Source organism: Onychostruthus taczanowskii, unplaced genomic scaffold, assembly GCF_017590055.1.
Source record: "Onychostruthus taczanowskii isolate IOZ18803 unplaced genomic scaffold, ASM1759005v1 scaffold138, whole genome shotgun sequence".
NCBI classification, from domain to species: Eukaryota; Metazoa; Chordata; class Aves; order Passeriformes; family Passeridae; genus Onychostruthus; species Onychostruthus taczanowskii.
Window position 1 is genome coordinate 1,056,474 of NW_024498551.1, and position 23,277 is coordinate 1,079,750.

The 23,277-nt window shown below is 52.5% G+C and overlaps 1 protein-coding gene across 2 annotated transcripts; it reads right to left on the reverse strand.

The window, feature by feature from the left end:
• Positions 1–1,977: 1,977 nt before the first annotated feature.
• Positions 1,978–15,520, reverse strand: ADAR (adenosine deaminase RNA specific). Of its 2 annotated transcripts, none has more exons than XM_041397294.1 (15): positions 15,136–15,520; positions 11,309–12,838; positions 9,849–10,035; positions 9,609–9,766; positions 9,051–9,192; positions 8,660–8,865; positions 8,292–8,448; positions 7,139–7,310; positions 6,457–6,550; positions 4,965–5,093; positions 4,726–4,859; positions 4,066–4,248; positions 3,483–3,595; positions 2,911–3,038; positions 1,978–2,603 (listed from the first exon to the last, which is right to left on the reverse strand). In XM_041397294.1, the coding sequence occupies exons 1-15, from the start codon at positions 15,216–15,218 to the stop codon at positions 2,363–2,365; spliced, it is 3,657 nt and encodes a 1,218-aa protein (XP_041253228.1). In that variant the 5' UTR covers positions 15,219–15,520; the 3' UTR covers positions 1,978–2,362. The 2 variants fall into 2 exon arrangements, with proteins under 2 accessions (XP_041253228.1, XP_041253231.1); XM_041397297.1 differs by lacking the exon at positions 15,136–15,520 and adding an exon at positions 14,029–14,166.
• Positions 15,521–23,277: the final 7,757 nt, after the last annotated feature.

A 23,277-nucleotide genomic window follows, 5' to 3' on the forward strand; every position in this document is an offset into this window, starting at 1 on the left:
GGTGTCATTTCATCCTACACTGTGCTCTGCAGGCCTGAGAGAGCAGGATGCAGCCGGGATGGGGTGACTCTGGCTGCCTGTGACCAAGGTAAGAGGCTAGGGAGGCATCATCTCTGAGAGGAAAATCCCAGCTGCCGAGGGAGAGAGCAAAGGAGCGTGAAACCTGATCCATGGGGACACGCTCATCTCTCTCCTCTGCTCCTGGGAGCACCAGCCACTCATTGCATCTCCTCTCACGCCATGTGGGGCCAGAGCCCCAGCCTCAGTGAGCAGCCCCTGGCTCCAGCCTCGTGCTGCCAACCCCTGTGTCAGCTCTTGGGGTTCCCAGGAGATGACAGAGCAGGAGCAGGGGCATGGGGAGGAAGACAGAGCTGCTCAGCTCTGGCTCTGAGTGAACACATGGACCAAGCAGGAAGAGGCTATTTTTAGGTCCTACCTGCAGGCGAGGGCAGCAAGTTCCAGGGGCTGTTCCAACCCTATCTTCTTCTGTTCCACTCCAGGCTCAGCATGCTGGAGCCAAGAGCAGGCACAAGATGAGTTGCTCAAGGAAAAGAAAAACACAATTAATCAACCCAAGCTGGGAGCTGCTGGCAGTCGGGCCCCACTGTGGGTCACTGGGCTGACACCATGGCCAGCAGCACTGCCTGCATTCTCTTGGCCAGCAGGAATTGGCCTCGCTGGGGAAAACTGAGATGGAGTGTTTGCTATAAATACCACTAATCCCCGGGGCTGGGGGGAGTGATGGTGGCAGGGCCTGGCAACACACAGGGCCAGGGGAAGCTGCACGCTAGAAATTAATTTAAATCCCAGCACTTCACCCAGCCAGAGAAATCCCAGCTGCTGCAGCTGCTGCTCCTGGAGCTCAGGGGTGCACCCCAATACCTAAATGTTAAGGGCTTTGCTCCTAAAGCACCCCCATGCCAGGGGCTTGTCCCAGTTCATCCCACCTCTGTGTCTCCTCTGCTGTTGGTCCAACCTCAGTGAGTGCAGGATGGGGGGGTCCTGCTGTGCCCCAGTGGGGAGTGGAGATCTATCAGTATTGGGAAGGTGTGGGGAGCACAGCAGGAGCCCCCATAGCCTCAGACACAGCTCCCTGAGCAGCTGCAGAGAGAGGAGCCCCCCAGCCCTGCTCTGGGCTGGGTGCCAAGGCAGTTCCTTCCCCTCACAGCTCTGTGTGGCAGTGGATGCCCACGGGCAGCTGCAGGCAGGGTGAACATGTGACAGCTGGGCTTTCAGCAAGTGCTGACCCTGCCTGGCCCCAGCCTGGCTGTCCTGTGGAGATCCACAGCCAGAGCTGGGGTCCTGCTCCCAGCCTTAGGCTCCTCACTGGGCTGTACTTCCATGCTAACAGGTCTTTGGTCGCTGTCTCATATGAGAGAGCTCTCAACCCAGGCAAAGCCAGCATTTGCCTTGTACAGGGAAAAGGGCTGCTTCAACACCACCCAATAAGCTTGCTGTTGGATGGCAACAGCATTGCTCCTTCTCACCTTCCACCAGCAGCTCTGGCATGTGGCTCAGCTCAGACACAGACACAGGACAGGGCCTGCAGCCACCACTGGGGTCCAGAGACTGGAGACAGACACCCCATCCTGTCCTAGAGCTAGCAGTGAGGGAAGGAGCTGGGAGGGCCCTGCCCCAGCATTTCAGAGCCCAGCCCTCACGGGCTCAGGTCTGCCCAATGAGCCCTGTGCTTGAGGTAAGAGGCTCAATTCTAAACTCTACCTGGCTCCCTTCATCATTCAGCAAACACTAACTCATCTCTGTCCCTCTCTAAACCCCACCACAGGCCCCTCTTCACCTCAATGGGAATCAACACACCCATGGCAAACAATGCTGAAACTTTCTTCTTTGCCATTAATGCAGAATGTTATGCTGGTCCTCTGGCTGCACATTGCAGAGGTCAGTCCCATGTCCCAGCTTGGCTGGGCTGCCAGTCATCTTCCAAGAGAGACACAGAAAACCAGTCAAACAGCCTGATTTTTTTTTTTTTTTAATCTCAAAGGAGAAAATTTGCCTCAAAACCTGCCAGAGGGATTTGCAGTACATGGTCCAAAGGTTTCAAGCTCACAGTCTTGAAAATTCCTCTGGTTTCTCGTGCCTTTTTTAAAAAACAATAAAGGGGGGGACAAAACTATAAAAAAGCAAATGAGGACTGAGCCTGCCCTTGCTTTAAAAAACAGGAGAATCATTTACATGCACATTTTAAAAACACAGGGTCTGAGTGACAGTGACAGGGCAGCCAGGCCTATGAGGAAACCGCTGCACAGTCCTGATTCCACTCCAAAAACGTGGTGAAAGAGGGATGAGCACAGCCATGCACAGCCTGCGCACATTCACCCCCCAGTCCTTGCAGAGTGCTTCCTTACACATCAAGGACAGAGAAATTTTCTTCCTCTTGGGGTTTGCGGATCCAGCTGCCGTAGCCCAGCTCTTCCAGCGTGCTGAAGAAGCACTGCTTGGCAGCCTGGTAAGCTGTGGCTGCCTTCTTGGCATCCGAGTACACAGAGAAGCCCTGCAGGTCTTTGCGGCTGTTCTTTGCACAGAGCTGCTGGAACAGGGTGAACATTTTCCTCTTGGACACACGAGACACCTCCAGCTTCACACTGGGAAGGAAGACAATTACAGCAATGAGGGACAGGACACTGAGAAGAGCCAAGAGAAGCAGGGGGCTCAGGGAAAATCCCATGACAGAGGAGCTCTGGGCTTGGCAGGGCTCAGGGGTAGGGTCCAGGTGGGGCAACATTATTTTCCTTCTGGAGTGCTTGCTTATGTCTGTTTAAAATTCCTCTATCCAACCCTCCCCATGTGTAGGGTGCTGTAACAGTGCAGAGTGTACTCCCCACCTCAGGGCTGCCCCCCTTCCCTCAGACAGTGTCAGGAAAAGGCAGTGTCAGGAAAAGCTCCTCTTACCCATCTACTTTCCCTTTGGTGCCATCCAAGATTTCAACTTCGCTTTCATCAGCAAGACACCAGTTCACCGATGACTCCTTCGTCTTGCCTGTCTGCCTTGCAGAGTCATACACGCTGACTCGCCCAACCTGCACAGGAAGGAAGCTTAACCTGGTCCTGCTGCCTGAGTCTCTTGCCCCTTTCATCCCTCACAGTTTTAGCTCATCCTAAACCTTCCAGAGTTACAAGGAAAAGGTTATTACCGAGTTGAAGGCTAGAGAGGCAACTTTAGTGTCCTTTTTTCCAGACTAAGACATTGCCAGTAACCCCCAAACTGTCGGGTGACACAAAGAGGTCAGGTTCTTGGGGCTGTCCTGTGTAGGGCCAGGAGCTAGACCTAATGAGACACTGTGGGTCCCTTTCAACTCAGGATATCCCTTGACTGTATGATTCTGTGCTTCTGGCCACTAATTCTTGCCCCTGGTTGGAGGGCTGCTGCACAACAACCCTCCCTGTAGAGCACCTCAGGGACCTCCAAAACCACAGGGAAAGGAATGGGGGACAAAGATGAAGAAGTGCTGCAGCTGCAGTACCTCAGGGTGGTTAATGTGATACGGAGCCTGGAGTTTTTCCTTCAGCGTGCTCCCATCCCTCTCCATGCGGCAGCAGATGGCACGGGTCAAGTGACCCTGACTGTACAAGTAACCTGTGGAGACAAAGGGAAAGGTGTGAGGAAACAGGATGGCACAGGTGATGTGAAAGTCCATCATCTGTCTTGTGTCCCCCAACATTCCAACATCGATGGATTGGCCAAACCCCAAAAACTGCAGCACTGCTCACAGGCTCCTGAAAGCTCACAGCATGGCTACGTGTATCTGTGTATCCATGGTCTCCAGACTGCAACATTCCTCACTGAAGACACAAACATGCAGTTTTTGTCTCACTCTCCTAGACCACTTGTGCCTCCTAATATCCAGAACTTTGCAGAGACACCGACTCTACCCACAGCCTAAAATCCATGGACTCTCTCTGCATTTTCAAACAGCTCTGCCAAGAAAGACATTTCAGTCTGTTACTCCTACACCCTCCACAAACAAACTTTGCCATCACACTGGGGAGTGAGAGGAGCTGTCACTGCAGCCTGGTTTTACCCCGAGAGGACAGAGGGTTTCGCACCAAGTGTAACAGAGTGGAGATAAACTGGCTCCAGGAAGTGTGACAGCAATGCCCCTTGCAAGCCAAGAATATTCCAGCGTAAGATTTTGTCACTGCAGGACATGGTTCGTAACCGCTCCCCGTGCTGGATCCCGTCCCACGTGGGCACAATGTCACTCGACTCCACAGGAATGGTACCTTCCCCTGCACAAGAGAAGAAGAAAGCTTTTCTGTATAGAGTCAGATATTGAAATAAATCAAAACCCCATCAGCAACTGCACAAGAAACTTCTGGATACCCAGAGTGAACTCAGGAGTCTGACACCAGGTTCAGAGAACAACCTGGCATTCAGTATTGGGTACTGATGAGCAATTTTCAACATGGCTGAAGCAGAATAGAACTTTGCTTGAAAGGCAGGACACAGACCTAGATGTGAGCTTTGCATCAAACTTCAGCTGCAAACTTCACAAGGATGGCAGTGCAAGAGGCAGAGCTGGGAAGGGGAAAGGGACTCTATCTAAAGCCTTCCATCTACCTCTTCTGGTTCCTGAATGCTTCAAATCCCACAACAGAGAGGGGTAAGGAACCACACAGAGAGGGGTAAGGAAGCTCTGGAGCACCAGAAAGGCTCCCAGGAGAGGACTGAAGCCACCCCATGGTGCAGGGAGTGATTGCACTCACCATTCTCCACCTTGGTCCGCAGCTTGCCTTGCTTGGGGTTCTCAAAGAGAGGCTGATGTTGGGCTTGTCCCATCTCGTTTGCCTGATCACTGCAGGACTTATCAAAGAGTGCTCCGTCCCCACATGGTGCTGTGCTAGAAAACAAACCCTCCCTGGTTAGCACTGACTGTAAAGGAAACAGCCAGGGCCAGGGGCATGACAGTGCTGCTGACACCAGTCATTCAAACCCCCACACCAACCTGACGTAGAGGTGGAAGGTAACATTGCTCTTTATTTTGAGTTTCTTTCCTCCTGCTTGCTCAAAAATGCTCTCTTCTGCAGAGGAAGGATTGGATGGGTCATACTTCATCAGCTCACTGTAAAGAAACCTGAAAAAAACACCATCCTGTCAAAAGGCTGCTCTGCTTCTCAGACAAGAAGTGCTTCAACTGACAGGCAGAGCCCCACATCACCCACTCCTGCCACACGGAAAAGCAGAGACCAGGAGCTGTGGCTGAGGATGCCTGGGAAGCCAACAAACAATGCCTGATGCACAAAAAGGGAAAAAAATCCAGCAGATTTTCTGCCATGCACTGGACAAGCAGAAGAAAAGCAGTATCCTGTCCAGGAAGCTGAGGGAAGCTCTGGCAGGAGAAAAGAAGGAGCCTGGCTGGGTGCTGCTCTCCTGCATCTGATCCCAGTGTGAAGAAGACTTCAAGGTTGTTAACCAGCACTTTAGTCAGCAGCAAGTTGGCATTAAAAGTGAACAACCCTGCAGGCAGCTGAATTCAAGTGGTATCATAACGAGCCCATGATCTGTTTACACTGATGGGTCTTTTATGGCTGCTTCTGACCAGGGAAAACCCTGAGGTCTCCAACGTCGTGTCAAGGACTAAAGAAGAACTGCAGCCTCCCAGATAGTCCTTGAGCCTGTGCAGGGACTGATTTTGCAAGGAGAGGCAGACTTCACTCTGCTGTGCCAGAGCAGCTACCGCTGTCAAGATTAACAGCTGAAACAGACAGTAAGCAAGATGCAATCCTGATTCATCACTTCCCAGGGACCTGCCCTCAACACTTTCCCTTGCTGAGGAATGCAGAGCACAGTGGCAGCACACAAAGGCTTGGAGGAAGCAGCTGATTTTTTTGTTCATAACTGAAGGACAAACGTTAACCAAGCAGTCCAGCTTCATCTCACTTTACGTTTCAAAAACTAAAAAGTGCCACAATGAATGTGGGAGGGGAAGAGGAGAGGAAGAAAAGAATTCTGTAGTTTAGTTGGGAAAATCCTTTCCAGCCTCTGAAAACCATGTTAATTAGCAAAGCAAACATATGCAGTATGTTTTCCTGAATCCTTCTATAGCCAGATCCAGAAAGGCCAGGAGACCAAGCTTGCAGTGGCTTGGTGCGGCAGGAGCTGTGCTCAGGCTGCAGAGCACCCTGTACATCAGCCCAGCAGCTCTAGCAGGACGCTTAATATTAAGTACAACAGATGCAGCCCTTGGGCTCCTGGCAAGTCTCCCATTCAGTACATATTTGGGCATCATTCAGGTATGGCCCCTTCTTACCAAAAATAACATCCCTCTGTATGAATGAACTCATTCAACAACACATGAGTAAACAGTGTCTGAGGATCACAGCATCTCTCAGCACAGCAAAAATCTAGGGGTGTGTTTCAGCCACATCCCTGCAGAATGGGAGAGCAGCTCCTGGCAGGCCTCTCCCCTTTTCCTTTTGAGTTTCCCCTTTTCTCACCTCACAAAGCCTCTTCGAGAAATGATTTCTGCATGACAGTCATTTACTGTCTCCCCCTTCAAGCTTAGCTCTTCTCCTTTCACACAGCGATTACCTGAAGCAAACAAACAAATAAAGAATTCAATAATAGGGCAGATATCAAAGTCAAGATGGCTTCAGAGACAGAGGGAGGAAGTCTTATTTCTTTGGACTCTTGAGCAGCAGCACCAGCACGAGCACCCTGCCTATTAAATCACTATCACAAGCAGTTAAGAAAATAAAGGGACACCACTTTAGGGACAGACAGACTTAAACTGCCGTGAGTTTTGGGGGACTGTACCTTCCCAGGGCTTTTTAGCCCATCACTCCTGGTAGAAGCCTGGCAGCAAAGCAGGGAGGGAGATAAGGTACGTGCAGCTGGGAGAAACTGGAGGATTGTGTGTTCTGGCACATAAGGAACCCATGCTCTGATGCACAGAGTACGACGCAGCAATGCAAGCAAAGATTAAGAGCAATATAGCTGCAGGCACATTTGCTTTGTCCTCCCTCTCTCTAACCAGATCACTCATGACACCATGTGAGCCCTGGGAACGTTCTGTTCCCTCTGAGGAAGCCTACAGCAACAACCATTCCTGCACCGTGGCTGACAGGGAAACCTAGCATGGCAGAGAATTCAGAGTGTGCTGGAGGAAGCTGTTCATACCTGTTCCGATGCTGACCACCACTCCCAGGCCCTTATTTCCTCTCCTCATGATGATGGCAGCCAGGATCTTGCGGCCCAGCAGGCTGTGCTGGAGGCGAGCTGTGAGGGAGTTGAAGCGCTGGTGGCTCAGCATGGCCAGCTGATCGTGCAGGGTGCTGCCACTCACAGGGAGCTGGGACAGGGACAACAGCACAGCACATGAGCAGCTCACACGGCACAGCTCAAGAGTGAGCTAACCTGCAGCACAGCTCAAGAGTGAGCTAACCTGCAGCACAGCTTTCCAAGCAGAAGGCAGTGCACAGAAAACTCTGAGCTTTGGGCAGTGCTGTGTCAAGGGCGGGTGAAGCTCTTTTAGGTATTTCTGGGAAAACCTCATCCAAGGCTTTGAGCTCTGCTTTAGCCACATCAGAGACAGCAGCAAGCGACACTGGCTGAGGAACGACCTCCTGAGAATGCCAGGGAAAACCCCGAGCAAGAAGGAACAAAACCAACCTGCCTATTTGCAGAGACTCAGCCAAGGAAATCTGTTCCTGGCTTTGGAGGAATTCCTCCTCTGGCTGCCTGTGAGGAGCGTGCACAGTCATTCCAGTGCAGACCAACTCATCTCCTCCAGCACTGCTGACTGACAAATCCTCCCTGATGGCTTTGCTATTTAGAGCCCCAGCTGCTGTGCCCAGTTGTGCTGCCTGGAATGAGGCTTTTCAGAGCTCACAACACTCCAAGTGTGATTTATATCAGCCCAAGTTTGGGACAGCCATCCTGACATAACCAGGGCTTTGCGTTTAAGTGATGCATGAATTTTTTGAGCTGACACACAATTTTTAATGCAGCACAAAGAAATGTGGAAGAAATAATAAAAAAAAGTCATATAATTAAAAAAACCCCTGTTCCTACTCTACCACAGGAACACATTTTAGTAGCTTATGGAAGAATCTGGTAATAATTTAGCCCTAAAGCAGAGGCCTGTAGGACAGAAGAGTATGCCTGTGCCCTGAGGAGACATCTAACCCACTTCAGGAAAACCGTATCAGGTTATCAACAGCTGCAGAGAACAAAGGGGTCACAGTTGATTTTGAAAGCATTTTTTGGCTGGACTGAGAGGAGGGGGCTAGGCAGGACTACCACACAGCCCCAGCTTTGGCAGAAGACTTACCTCGGCGATGCTCATCCCTTCCATGCGCTCGGTCTTCTCTGATTCCCCAATCAGGACTCGGAGTGCTGCATCAGCTGCCTCCTGCTTGCCCTGCTTTTTGTTGTGTGCAGTTACAGCTGGGAACCAGCGGCCTCCAACCTTCGCCTGATAGACAAATCTACAAAGAAACCAAGGAACCTGTGGATTTCAGTTTGATTTTTACATTCTCACAGTGGAGAGAGGAGGCAATCAGAGGGACAAGCTATGGCAGAGGCAGCAACTAGGCCTGTTGCCATCTCAAAAGGCATCAGCAATTTTGAGCTTTCTGCCCTTTTCCTACAACAACAGCAGCAGCACAAAACTTCCTTCAGCCAGATGCTGCTACTTACTTGGGGTCGTGGGGAGGTCCTGACTGGTCAATGAGTTTGAACTCTGCAGCAAACCCATTGGAACGGGCATATTCCAGCAGGCCACTGACAGGATTGACGTTAAGATATTTGATGAGCTCCCCAACACCCTTCGTTTTCACCACTTTGGATTCATCTGGAGTGGCAATATTGTGCATGGACTGGTCACTGTGGGGCTTCACAACAGGCTAGAGCAGAGTTAGACAGGAAAAGACTGTTAAACACTGAGCAGCTGCATTTAGTGCAGGCCAAGAGCAGCAGCAAACCTCTGCCCCACATGACCTTGTGGGGTGAAATCCAGCAGAATAGGAAATAAAAGGGGGGGGAACACCCACTTCCAAACACTTGGGTCTTATAAAAAAGCTCTTTATACCTGTTCAGGCAAGACATGGGGTACAGACTCTCCAGAAAGAATCTTCACAGCAACTTCTGCTGCCATTTGCTTTGCTCCCTTCTTGCTGTTTCCTACCACAGCAGGGAAAATTTGGTCACCCATTTTCACACAGTAGCTGAACCTGACAGGACATTATAGTACATGAAAAGTGTTAACCATAGGTGTCTCAATCTGGTTATTATCCCCGTGTCCCACTTCCAGGTAAATCCTTCTGGGTTATCTCCAATTTATCTTCAATTGAAATCTACTGTGATGGCCCTAAACACTTCCAGTAGAGCACCTCCAGGAAGGGTACAGGACTGGAACCCCCTCCTGCTCTGGTAGAAGAAACAGCATCCTTTCTCTGAGAAAGGGCACCACTTTGGGCCTCCTTCTGGAACTAGGTATCTTGGACAAGCCATGCCCAGAATCCTTGGCTAGGAGGAGCACTCAGCTAGGTCAGTGACAATTCCAGGAATGTGGGCAGCATGCCACAGGGGAAGTACAGTGAATAAAGAGTTTCCACCCTCCCTCAAAGTTGACATGAATATGCCATACCTAGGATCATGAGGTGGGCCTTCCTGAGAGAGCAGCTGGAATTCAATTATGTTCCCTGATTTTTGACCATACTCCATTAATATGCTGATAGGGTGCTTCCCAGGAAGCAGGTTGAGGTGGGCTGCTGCAGATGACAGCTCTGGCTCCAGCTGCAAAGGCTACAGCAAGAAGATGGAGGAAATCAGTGTCAGACTCAATACTGTTTGAGCAGCCTCGCAAAGTAAAGAAAACAGGACTCACCAGTTCTGGTTCCGAGCTGTTGGAGGGAAATGGCTCCTCACATTTAATTCCACCTTGCCTTCCATTCTCCACTTCACTTATCAGGACCTTCATGGCATTAGCTGCTGCCTCCTGCTTAGCCAATTTTTTGCTCCCTGCTTCTGCTGGTGGGAATGGGCGCCCGTTGATCACTGCTTGGAACTTAAACCTTTGAAAGAGAAAACCAAAGGGGCATATTGAGAAGCAGAAGTGTGGTCTTCTCAGAGTAAGCAAGGCTGCTCTTGGAATTCAAAGGACAAGAAACAGCCAGCTCCCAGATGGGAGAGTAAATCCAGGCTGCCATGAGCAGAAGACAAAAACACCAAGGGTACCTGAGCAGCACTGCATCATTACATTTCCAGAGCTGTTCACAACAGAGAAGCAGCTCCACGTTTTGTTCCGAAGGAACAGGATGAATTGCCTTGTTCCACCACAGATGCCAGAAACAGGTAATGGGTGTATGCAGGCAGCAGCTCTGTGGTGGCTCCTGGCCAGGAATAAGAAAGCTCAAAAGCAGCCTGCACTGTTTAATTAGCACCTGGTCATTTGGGGGTCACTCCTCCCTCTGGCATTCTCCATGGCTATCCAGGGCATCCATCTTAGAAAGGTGCTGCCTCACATAAACCTCTTGCCTTTGATATTTCTGCCTCCCCCATTCCTGTGACCTCTAAAAAACAAGTTGATCTTCCATCCTCCAGCCCTGGAAATCTGCTTCCGAGGAGAGTGGGTCAAACCAGATCTGGAGAGGGACTATGGCACTGAATCCATTCAGATCCCTTCTTTAAAAAAACCCCAAAAACCCAGAATAACAAAACCCTGGGACTCCATCTGTAGAAATCAGGCCAATTTTCCTGTCTAGCGGATCAATTGACATATTCCAGTGTGGCACATATGGAGATTTTCTCAGTCTTGCTTATGCTCAGTAACAGCCATGATTCTGCAAGGGACTCCAGAGACTAACTCAGCCAGCTGCTGTGTCATGCCACATGCTCAGCTCAGAGAATTGGCTCTGACCTGCTACAACACAGAAATGTAGAGTGGGGCCACCTTGTCTAAATTAAGACACCTGCACCCAAACACTTTGTTCTGGGCTCCCTTTACACCATTTCCAGGCTGAGACCATCTTGAGAGGCAGCTTAGAAATACCAGCTTCCCCCTGCATGGTCAAATTTGAAGGCAAGTAATTGAGATGGGATGTAGTGAAGAAATTAATCCAAACAACTTTGCTCAGAATGAGGAATGCCAAAACTGGACTGCCTAGGGTTAAATTTTAGCCTTGCTTTATTTTTTAAGCTGATGCAAGGAATCAACTAGGCTAATCCTTCTGAAATGAAAGAAACATCAATAGCAGGCCCCTTCAGGACAGTTGAGTGGGTGAACTTAGTTTAAGTCAAATCATTTTATGCAAAAAAGAGCTCAGAAAAGGCTGGACATTTTCTCACCGTGGCTCATGAGAGGGTCCATTCTGCTCCAGCATGATGAAATCACAGTGTTGGTACGTGTACTGGGAATATTCAGTAAGGCCACTCACTGGGTTCTTCTCCTGACAAGCTATCAGTTTCTCTACAGGTGTACATGGGAAAGCAGTTTCAAACTGAGCAGCATAACTGGGGGAAGACTGAGAATTCATGATGCTTTCTGACTTATCAGGCTGCTTGTTGATAGCATTCAGGTTATCTGGGATATCATCTGTGGTCCACTTGCTGTTTTCTGAGTTATCATAATTACTCAAACTGGAGAAGTCAGGCTTAGTGTCCTCAGATGCATCTGGTTCTGTGTCACTGACACTGCCCTGACCAGCCTGCCCCAAAGGCTGCTGCCCGTTTTCTGCACTTTCTTCCTCTTCTTCTTCTTTCACTGCTGCTGGTGAAGCTGCAGTCACCTCTGGGGCACATGGAGGGACAATGGAAGAGGGAAGACCTGACTCAGGAGGTGTGGCATCTGCCATCTGCATTACTGTGCTGGCCTTCAGCCTCATCTGCATCCTCTCGCGCTTCCTGTTTGTCAGGGACCACCGTGGTGGAGTTGCATTCTGCTTGTGGACATCCCCCAGCTTTTCCAGAGCACTAAGAAATGCATTAACATCCTTGGCTCTCGAAAACCCAATGTTCTTGGCAAGATTGAGAGCTGTTGTTTCCACCACACTGAACAAATAGTTGCAGATTTTCTCCTTTGTCTCAGCCATCTCTGTGTCTCCCAAGCCAAACGTGCTCCGCTCTCCTCCTCTGCTCTCACAATTTGTGGGATCTGTACAACTGGCACTGTGGTCAGTAGGGCTTCTTTCTCTCCCCGAACCAGGGCTGGCAATTCTCCACAGTGGTGGTGTCTCTCCCTCTTTGTGCAACTTGCCTTCTCTGAGGAGTTTATACAAAACACGGTTGACCTCTTTCTTTTGAGTTTTAAGTTTACGTGCCAGCTCATGAGCCGTGCAAGTCCTCCCCTCCCCAAGCTGCCTGAAAACAGTCAGAATTTCTTGTTCATAGTCTTGCCCAGCAAGAGACAGTCTTTGGAAATTGAGCCTCACAGCGTCAGAATCTCTCCTGGTGCTCTCCTGACGATGGTGCTGCGGAGGGCAATACCGAGGCAGAGTCTCAACCTGCGGATGCTGGCTGGAGAACCTACGGGCTGCAGCCCAGGGCTGACCTCTGCCTGCAGGAGCCGGTGCCGCAGCTCGCCCGCCTCTGGTGCGCCACTCCTTGTGTGATCCCTGTCCCTGCAACACACAGACTTCAGCGTCCTGCTCTGTTAGGAACTGCTTGTGTAAAAAGGTTTCCTGATTAGTTTCTTGTGGGGTACGAGGGTGGTTAAAAGGACCTCGGTTAGTGCTGGAGCAGTTATGCCTTGGCTGGGTGAGATAGGAGCCTCTGCCTCGCCCAGTGCCTCTGATCATAGCGCACTCCTGGGACACGCGGGGGAACCAGGCTGCTGCTGAGCCAGGACAGGAGCTGCCACTCACTCCACACTCTCCCGCCCTGAGGAGAAAAAACACAGGAGCTCAGAACATCTTTTCACAACGACAGCATTCCAGAAATGCAGTTTAAACAGCTTCCCAGCTACTGAGGCACTTCAAGCATCTTCTCACTTGTCATTTTTTTTCTACTTCTCTAGGAATCTAAATTAGTCCTGTAAAAACACAAACGGCAAACTCTGGCTGCCCAGCAGAGAACCAGCAGCCCAAACTGCAGGTGAAGTCAATCCCAAGAAGCAGCTTTGACACTGCTCCTGTTAGGCTTGATTCCAGCACGGGGCAGGGTGGCCTGCTCAGGATGTGCTCCTGAAACACAGCAAGCTCCACTGCCACAAGGGAGAGAAGAATCTCAGACCTACTTTGCAGCCTGAGAAATGGGGGCATGAGGAGGTAAAGGAGTACAAGGAGGTGAGCTGGACCAGCACAAGGAGCTGGAGCAACTTGCATGGTCACACAGAACAGAGCTGCAACAGGCTTGCAATTATTTTCAGATTCATGGCCAAAACAGTCTGAAATGGCAAGTGTCTTTTCCTCCCTGGACACTATGTGACCTGTAGAGGTAAAACATCACACGGGAGGGGAATGAAAGTGATAACATGCAGAGAAATTGGATAGGTGTGCAGCTGGCAACGGTACAAGTTTTTTTTCCATTATAGCCCAAATTTCACTGTATCACACAAAGCTGTGCTGCTCCCCTGGGGTACAGAGGTAAGACTAAACGATTAATATGCTTTTTAAAAGTAAGGAATCCAGCCCAGCATATTCTAATTTTCTGATAACACTTGCTACAAAACTGAGAGGATAAAGACATGCAACATGATACATCACTGCCGGGTCCCCGTCCCGCCTGCTCCTCCGTGACCTCCTTACGGCACCTATCGTCACAAAGATAGTTTTCCTGATCCAAGTCTCATCTTTATAAAGCTCCCCATCTTCACCAAACGCCTCAAGGTCAACTTAAATTTCACTTCCATGAAACAGCTGCACTCGGTTGCCTTCACCGGGACTTATTTTTACAACAAACGTGGGGAGGCTGAGTGCAGCGCGACAGCTCCCCAGCTCCGAGGGAGTCCCACTGCTGCCCCCCTGCTCAGTGACCCCGTTTTACAAGTGCTCCCTGAGCCACGGGCAGGGCAAAACCACGATGAGGGGCTTGGAAAAAAAAACAAAAACAAAACAAACCCACGCTCTTACCTCAGTCTCATCCACACGCCCAATTATTTTATGAGAAAATACAGGGAAAAAGGAAACGCCGAGCCGCAGAACGCGTCGCGGCCGAGAGGCACCGGGGCACCGCCAAGATGGCTGCGAGCTCCGTTTCGGTTTCGTTTCCCGCAGCAGCCGCTCCGCCCCGCCCAGGGAGCTCGCAGCGGGGGCTGGCCGCTTTCCCGGACAGGCTCTCGGATTCGGGAGCAATCATCAGGCTCTTACCAGCGGCGGGAAAGCGAGCCAGGGAGGGCAGCTCCTTCCCCCGCTCCCTATGGCGCTGCAGCCCCGTCACTCGGGAGCCGCCGCCGGGACGGGGCTCCCCACAGGAGCGGCTGCTGTCCCGGCTTAGGGCCGGGCTGCGGGAACACCTGCCACCCTCAGCCGCACCCCAGAGGAGAGCGGCACAGCGGCAGGACGGCTGCCGCCTGCACCCGTGTCAAACCGCGTTCCGGGGCCCGCGCATCCACGGCGGCAGTGGCGGCACCGCGAGCACGAGGGGCTCGCCCGGACGAGGCCCCGAGCCCGGGGGGCGCTGTACGGGAGAGCGGCGAGCACCGAAAGCCGGGAGTTGAGGCTTTTATTCTGCGCGTTCCGCCCTGTGGAACCCGGTCCCGACAGGGACCTTGGGGAGCCAGGACACGGTCACACCGCCTTCCGAACGCCCGCGGGGGCTGCCTGCGCTGGAGGCTGCACCCCGGCCTGTGCGGCCCGAGCCCGCGGTGCCACCGGCTTCGGCGGCCGCTGCGGGACACTCGGGCCCGGAGGGACCCACACAGGCCCGTGAAGGCCCGGACCCGGCCCACGGCCGCTGCGGGATACCCGGGCCCGGAGGGACCCACACAGGCCCGTGAAGGCCCGGACCCGGCCCGCGGCCGCTGCAGGATACCCGGGCCTGGAGGGACGCACACAGACCCGTGAGGGCCCGGACCCGGCCCGAGGCCGCTGCGGGATACCCGGGCCCGGAGGGACGCACACAGGCCCGTAAGGCCCCGGACCCGGCCCGAGGCCGCTGCGGGATACCCGGGCCCGGAGGGACCCACACAGGCCCGTGAGGGCCCAGCCCGCGGCCGCCCCCTCCTCACACCCCTGTACCTTGCCGTTGCTGCCGCTGCCGGCGCATGCTGATGACGCACGCGAACCCCACGCGCCTGCGCAGGGAGCGGCGCGGCAGCCATCTTTCCCCCGGCCCGAGCGCGGCCATGTTTGTCACGGGCAGCTCTCGGCTGTGCCGGCGCTGCTTGCCCGGCGGGGCTCGGCCCGGCCCGGCCGCTCCGCTGCGGGAGAGACACCACAACCGCCCAGTCCCCCGGCTGAAAGGCAGCACCACTCCCGCTGTGTCCCGGGGCAGCGGCCGCTGAGGCGGCGGCGCGCACAGGCGCTGCTCCCCGCGCGGCTCCCACGGCGTTCCGCCCGCCCCGGCCCGCGCGTGCGCCCTGAGCGCCGCCGAACGTGCCCGGCCCCGCCGTGCCCTCAGGGCTGGGGGCTCCTCCCGTCCTCGTGCGCCCCCAGGGCCCGTGTGACACCCATTTCCTGTGGGCTCTCTGTCTGTGGTGCGGCTCCCTTCTCCCTTGGAGCTTCCCGATCCCCCTGTGCCCCTCACCGAGGTCTCCCCAGCGGGGCTCCTTTTTTACCACAGGCTTCCTGTGGGACTCCCCTCACCCCCATTTTAATCCATTATTTTAGTGCCGGAGGTGCAGCAAGTCACATCCCACCCTGTCCGAGGTTCTTTCTAGGCAAATGGACACGTTCTCCTCCGTAATCCCAAAGCAGGCACGGCCCCTGCTGCCGGTGGATCCTCCCTTTCCCGGGCAGACACCATCCGGACCGTGTGAGTTACAAAACTACCGGCAGAGAACAGATCGTTCCTGCCTGCTGCTGCACCTCAACAGCCGTGTGTCATTTACCGGCTGGCACCGGGACCTGCCCGGAGCTGCCCCGGCACCGCCCTTCGGGCTGTCAGCGGCTCGGAGCAGCCCCGGCTGGGCAGTGGGCACTGTGGTGTTTATACCTGCGGGTATGGATCACAACCAAAAGGCTTGGGAGCCAAGCTATTAGATGGACCAGCCATGGGGGTCGGGTTCTTGTTCCAGGCAACAAGTGCAGGACAAGAAGAAGTGGCCTCAGCTTGCACAAGGGTGGGTTTAGATCGGATGTTAGGGGATGTTTCTTCAGGGAAGGGGTGATCAAGGCTCTGGAGGAGGCTGCCCGTGGCGTTGGTGAAGTCATCATCCCTGGAAGTGTTCAAAAATGGAGTGGATGTGGCACCTGGGGATATGGGTTAGTGGTGGCCTTGACCGTGATGGGGAATCAATAGCTGGAATCAGTGATTTTAGAGGGCTTTTCCAATCTCAGCAAATCTGCAATTCTGTAGTTCTGCTGCTGTGGTACAACCGGTGAGCAACTGTCACAGGCAGGACCATCATCTGGGAGTCCCCAGAGCCTCTTCTACCCGAATGGTGGGTGTGGAGGGAGCCAGGAGGGATGGCCATGGGTTCTGGATGAATTTTAGAGGCCCATCTGCCTACATTTGTCCATGAATGGGCAAAACATGCAAAGACAAGCTCCTCAGAGCACCCTGGTCCTCCCAGCAGCTCTGTGTGTCCCAGTGGAGGGACCTGTATGTGCCTTTAGGTGGGGACCATATACCCACCGTGGGCTCTTCCCTGCAGCTTTCCAAAGGCATTTCAATGAACCTGGAGTAGTGGCAGGCTGCAGAAATGGTGAGTCAGACTCCAGAATTGTCAGGCTCAGCTGCTGCTCGTGTTCAGTGAAGGCTGGGGATTGTTAAGGGTTTGGGGTTTTCTTTTCAGATTATTTCTGGATTTAGAAATTTTGGGGCTTGTGTGTCATAGTGTCGTTTTGGTGCTTTTTTTTTTTTTTTTTTTCTATAATGGAGAGACTCCTTGCCTAAGGAAGAGCTTGGCACGCTCACTGAAGTTGTCACATCTCTGTTCCTAGGAGGGTCTGGGAGCACAAAGGCTCCTGCCTGGGACGAGGCTCATGGCAAACACAGAGGTCACAGTGCACATCAGCAGTGTCTCCCATCCCCTTCACTGAACAGCACACAGAGCACACAACTACCGACTCCTCAATCTGTTCTTTTTCTTTTTTTCACTCTCTTTTAATCACTCCCAAGCTTTGCTCCAGGCTGGATGGATGTGATTCATCTTGGCTGCTGTGGAGATGGAATGGGAAGGTTCCAGCACTGCTGTGTGACAGCCTTGGTGTGCCATAGGCTGCTCATGAAATCGTGTGCTGCTGGCATTGTTGGGCCACGTATCCTTTAGAATTGCAACACCCTAAACCTGACAAACAGGCACTTCATCCATACCAGCTCATTCTCCTTTCTCCTTCTTTATGGAAAATTGGCAGACTCCCAGCCTGTTTCCATAGGAACGGGCTGAGAGACCAGGAGACCTCCAGCTGCTGAAGTCCCAGCATTAACACAGCCATGGCTTCTGCCTGGCCGTGACAAAAGCTCCTGCAGCCTCTGGAGATTGCAGTCATGGCAAAACCAGTCAGTTTGTGGTGGAGATAAGGAGCTGATAACCAGCTTACCTGAGGCTGCCAGCTGATTTTGGTGGGGGGTGGAGAAAGCTCCATTACTTCTGGGTCTCATCCTCCTCCCCTGCTTCTTTGGGGGCTGCCCCAAACCTCCCACGTTCCCCAGGCTGAGCAGAGGCTTCCCCGCAGGATGGCAGCATTCACTAAAGCTCCAGCATCAGCTGGAGATGCCTCAGGTGTCTGCTTTGATTTGCTTCCCTCTTATGAAATGAGAGGAAATAAATTGTGGCACAGCTCCCCCGCCTGACTTTCTGCTCGGATGCCAGTTATCAGCTCAGGCTATTGTTCTGCAGAGTTTCATTTTAAGCTCCTTTATTAGACACTCTAAAATATCACTTCCTTGCTCTTGCAAACAGCCTGTTCCTGCATGAGAGATTTGTACTTCTTAATCAGCTGATGGTGGTTTCTAAGGGAAGGCAGCCCTGGGAGTGGTGGTTTATCACCTGCTGTGCTGCTGTTTGATCCCCTCTGCCCCAGGGCCAAGCTGTGCTCTCACACTGCTGGTAAGAGGTGCAATTAGGGCTTGGCATCCTTGCAGAAGCACCCATCAAACACTCCAGGCTCCTCATATGAGAAGTGAGGAACTGGGTTGAGCTGGTTCCCACGTTCTTCTAAGTGTTGCACTTTCTCCAGTCTGTCTGCACATGTACAGCTGGGAACTGACATGGAAAATCTTCCTAACTCCAGAGCATCAGTTCCCCTAGAAGGGAAAAAATGCTTTATTTTCTTGCCATGGATTTTTATGGTAGCTATAAACATGGAGCAGGTAATTCATGAGAGGTGCTGCCCCATTCTGAGCCTGTGGCTTTGGTATGGGCACCAGAGCAAGGAGCTGCTCCCCAGAAAGAGCCTTTCCCCCCTGCTTTGCTCTCTATTGCTCCCAACAGACAGGTTCCCAGCTGGGGTAGCAGCAGAGCTATCCAGGGAATTGCACAAGCTCTTGCCTTGCTGCTCAGCCAAGGAGTGACCCTGAGCTTTGGTAGAGCCCCAGCAGCTGCCATGTCTGTGGTTTCAAATCATCAAGGGGGGGATTACTCACCCTGAGAGCTCCCAGTGAGGTTGAGAGGGGAAGGGGGTCTCCTGACACCTCTGTCTGTGTGATCCTCATCCACCTCAGGCACCAGTGTGCCCCAGGGATGGACAGTATGCTGCAGTGGAGGCCAGCAGGGAAAGGCAGGTGGGCCTGGCACATCTGCAGCAGGAGGAGGCAGCACGCTGACTCCCACGGCAGCTGCAGTGGTGGGAAGCAGCACGGTTTTATTCTGTCTGCTACAAAAAAGGCAGAAGGCAGACTGTGGCTCAGCCACCTGGCTGGCAGGGTGTGCTATGTGAGCACGGCCTTCACTTCGAGTTCTTGGATGCTCAGGGGCTCTTTTCATGTGGCTTTAGAGCCATCACAGCATGTGGGGCCAAATCTCCCCTGGAGTGGGCTCCTTGGGCTCCTCCCCCTCCCAGTGCCATGATGGCCAGGGGCTCCTTCAGCTTGGAAAGGAGCTGTGGGAAGACTGGCTGCTCAAATGATGCTTCAGATGTCAGTGTCCCCTTGGCATGGCTCCAGGCTGGTCAGCCTGCCCCTTACAAAGCTGTTGACTCAGGTGATGGCCAAAGCATTGCTGCAGGAGGTTACCTGGGATCCCAGACAGACCGTGAACCTCCCAGCTTGTTCTTGGAGGGGGAATAGTGAGGGGAAGGGGCTTTCTTTCACTGGTCTGAGCACATCTGATGCAGTGGTTTCCAGAGAGTCAATCAGCTGAATTAATGAATCCTTCCTAAAGCCAGAATTCAAAGATCTTCCTAGTACAGATGTTAGTTGACATGGCATTAATACTCCCTTTGATGACCTTTACATCACCATCCAAGCCCAGGCTCCCCTTTTTGCCCTTTCATATTTAATATTAAATCTGATTTATCTGCAAGGGGGCTTTATCATGTGCTCAGACAAATCAAAGGGATTTCACAGTCCATCCCTGAGGCAGAGCCATGGGTAGGAAAAGCATTACCTTGAGGAGAGAAGCACTGACCTGAGGGTAAAAGCATCACATGCACCCTGGACAGAGCTCTCCACCACTACTCCTTTGCCACTTACCACCACTCCAGTGTCTGATTTTTATCTGTGTTGCTTGAGGTACTTGCTGACCCTCCCCTTTTTTCTTGAAGCTTTTTTCAGTGCTCAGCAACTCCAAAGCTGCCCAAGGCAGCAGCTGCTGCCCTCCTCTCCTGTTGATTTATGTGCTGTTGAGCACAGAGACATTCTAAAGGACCATCTCACAGGAAAAGGCCTGGCACAGCTGGATCTCCAAAGGACTTTCTTGCATGCAGGACTCCATGCCTCCCGTGAGATCCCATTACACCTCTTCCACTGCTTTTTCTTTAATTGCTGCAGATCATTTTTTTTTCATGCAGCACAAACTGACTGCTGACAGAGTCAGTGCCATGTGCTGATGGAGACACAGGAGGCTTGACTGGAGGGAGTAATGGATGGCAGAGGAGATGCCAGCTGCAGATCACAGGGACATGTACAGCACTGTAATTGGTTGGCTTGCACAGATTTCCTCCCAAACAGCATTTTTTAATCTAAAAGAATGCAAGAAACTGGAACATGTCTTGCTTCATTCATGGCTTCCCTGGAGGCAGCAGCAGCAGCATGTTAAGGAAAAAAGAGAAGGAGGAGGAAAAAATAGTCAGAAGCACCAGGTGGCTGAATATCTTGCAGCCTAATTGATTCCTCTTTAATTAGAACAAAACCTGTTGCACTCAACCAGCATTCAGTGCCAGCTTTGGAGAAAGCAGCATCTTCCCTGGCCCTGTACCAGCACAGCTTGGCATGGAGGGAGGAGAGGAACCTCAGGGAACCATGTGAAGCTGACAGTGTCTCTTCCACACCTGGGAATCGGGGCAAACTCCAGCTCCTACAACTTTCTTTGAGGCAGCAAGAGCAGGATGAAGGAGAGCCAACCATGTCAGTGTCTGTTGCACTCTGAGCTGCAGCAAGGGACTTGGCTGGGATTAACTGGAGTAACTGAGACTTCACAGGGATTTCTGTGCCTGTGCCTGACCTCACTTGAGAACTGCTCACCGCTTCTCCCACAAATCCCGTTATTTTTAAAATGGGAAAGAGCTCGGCTTCATTTGCAGTGAAATTACTTCTCTGCTTTTTCCTTTTCAGTTTTGAATGGATGTTCAAAACCTTGCCTGTGTTGGGGACCCCTCCACCTGCAGGGCTGTGTCTAGCTCTGGGGCCCCAACATAAGGACATGGAGCTGCTGGAGAGGTTCCAGAGGAAACCACAAAGATACTTCCATGGCTGTAGCACCTGTGCACTGGAGACGGGCTGGGAGTTCAGCCTGGAGAATGGAAGGTTCCAAGGAGACCTTTGAGCCCCCTCCAGTGCCTAAAGGAGCTCCAAGAGCTTTGGAAAGGGACTTTGGTCAAAGGTCTGGAGGGACAGGACAAGGGGCAATGGCAATGCCAGAGGGCAGGGTTAGATGGGATATTGGGAAGGAATTCTTCCCTGTGAGGGTGGGGAGGTGCGGGCAGAGGCTGCCCGGAGAAGCTGTGGCTGCCCCTGGATCCCTGGAAATGTCCAAGGCCAGGTTGGACAGGGCTTGGAGAAACCTGGGATAGTGGAAGGTGTCCCTGCCCGTGGAAGGTGTCCCTGCCCATAGGTTACTCCAAGATAAGATGAGTTTTAAGGTCTCTTCCAGCTCAAACCAGTCTGTGATTCCATGAAAACAGGCTCTGCACTGCCTGGTGCAGGTTAGGTGGCAATGTCAAACCTCATCCCCTGCAGCACCTGGTCCCATCTCAAATGCTTTTGGCAATGCCACTTCACAGTTTTAATTCTTTAGTCCTTGTGACATGTGCAAGGGCTTTCCCTGGTGCAGGGTGGCTGTGAGGGCTCCCCTGTCCCCTCACAGCCTCTCCCCAGCAGACCCAGGAGTTGGACCCCACCCTGGGTTGCTAGTTCTATTGAAATATCATAATGGGTGAAGTGACAGCTTGTCTGCGGGTTTTGCAGCAAAGCCCCCACCACCAACTGGCTTGGGAGGGCTGCTGTTGTTCCAACACACTGACTGCTCGCCAGCAGAAAACCCCAAAATAATCATTTGAGTAGCAAAGTGTCATCTTCTAGCCCATTCCTGCTGAAAAACCTTTCTTATGGTGGGAACACCAGGTCAGCAGCCTCTGGGAAACCGAGATGACTTCTTCCATCTGTTTAACATGTAAAGAGACAGAGATGCTATTAACTCTAGCCTGGCCTCTCATCAGGCAGCTCCATCCTTTGCAGGTGCTCTCAGGAATTACAGGGAGAGAAGAGGAAGCTGATATGCAAATGCTGTGGCTGAGCAGGAAGCTCAGAAGGGAAGAAGCATCCTCCCATCCCTTGCATGCAGTCCCAGCCCTGCACTGGGCAGGGACCTGGCACTGTCACAGGCTCCAGCAGTTAACTGATCCCATTGGAATGGCCTGTAGCAAGAGCTGGAGCAGCCCTGTCTGGGCTTACGAGGGCTCAGGAGCAGTTTTTGTGGTGCCAAGCTGTTTGGCTGATATTACCCACTCTGCTTGGAAGGTGTGATCTGGCCTGCAGACCTCACACCACTGCTCTGATGATGAACAATAATGAATGAGCCCCTTGGTGCCAGGAGTACCAAGGCTGGGTAGATGAATTAGCAGCAGAGCAGCCTCAATTTTACCTTGGGAAAGGAGCAGTACATTCAAGATGGAAATAGCTACAGGACAGGTCCCCACATCATTTCATCTCTGCAGCAAGTGCAGAATAGGGTTTCCTGAGCACTTTTCTTCCTGGCTTCAAGAGCTGGGGACCAGATCTGGACTGCCCAGCTGGAAGCCACATCTCCTGCTCACTCACCACCCACCCCATCCCCTAGGAACCAAAAGTGCCCCTGCAGGGAGTGAGACTCCCAGCTCCTGACTGGGGAAATGCCAGCATTTAGAGGCCGTAGCTCAGCACCAGAGCACTTGGCTGCCTGCAAAGGCAAAGCCTGATCCAAAGCCCCTGTTCCCTGCCTGCCCCTCCCTCGCCCCCAGGAGTTGCCTCCCACATCCTGCTCACTCCCAGCAGGCAGATGCTCGTTCAAACCTGTGCCCTGTGGAGCTGTTTGCTTGGGATTTTCTTCTGCCTTGTGGAAGGCCAGTAGTTCCCCGCTGTTTATAAAAGCTCTGTGTGTAAGGACCTGTTTAGCAAAACAACAGCTTTTTTTTTTTTTCTTTTCTTCTTTTCTCCCCCCTTTTTTCCCTCTTTTCTTCGGCAGTGCCCTTCCCCTTCTGTCACTGCACATTCCAGCGCTGATGCAGGCACATTGCACTGGGCTGGGTAAAGGTGCCCAGACCTTCACACCAACGGCATCCTTCTCCTCCTCCCCCTCCCTCCTGGGACTGGGAAAGCACAGGGCAGACACAGGGAGGTGGAGAGCCATGCTATGGCCATTATTACCTTTCTGTTTAGAGAAATTTTAACCCTGAGCCATTAATTAAAACAGATTTCATGCTGCACATGAAGATTAACATATTCTGCCTTGCCTTCATGGGCAGTATCAGAACTACAGCTGCCTTTGTATGGCAGGGCTCTGCTGCTCTAAGCCATTAATCCTGGAAATGAAGCTCCAAGGGTTTAATCACCTATCAGAGAGCCCCCCTGACTGCTGGAGG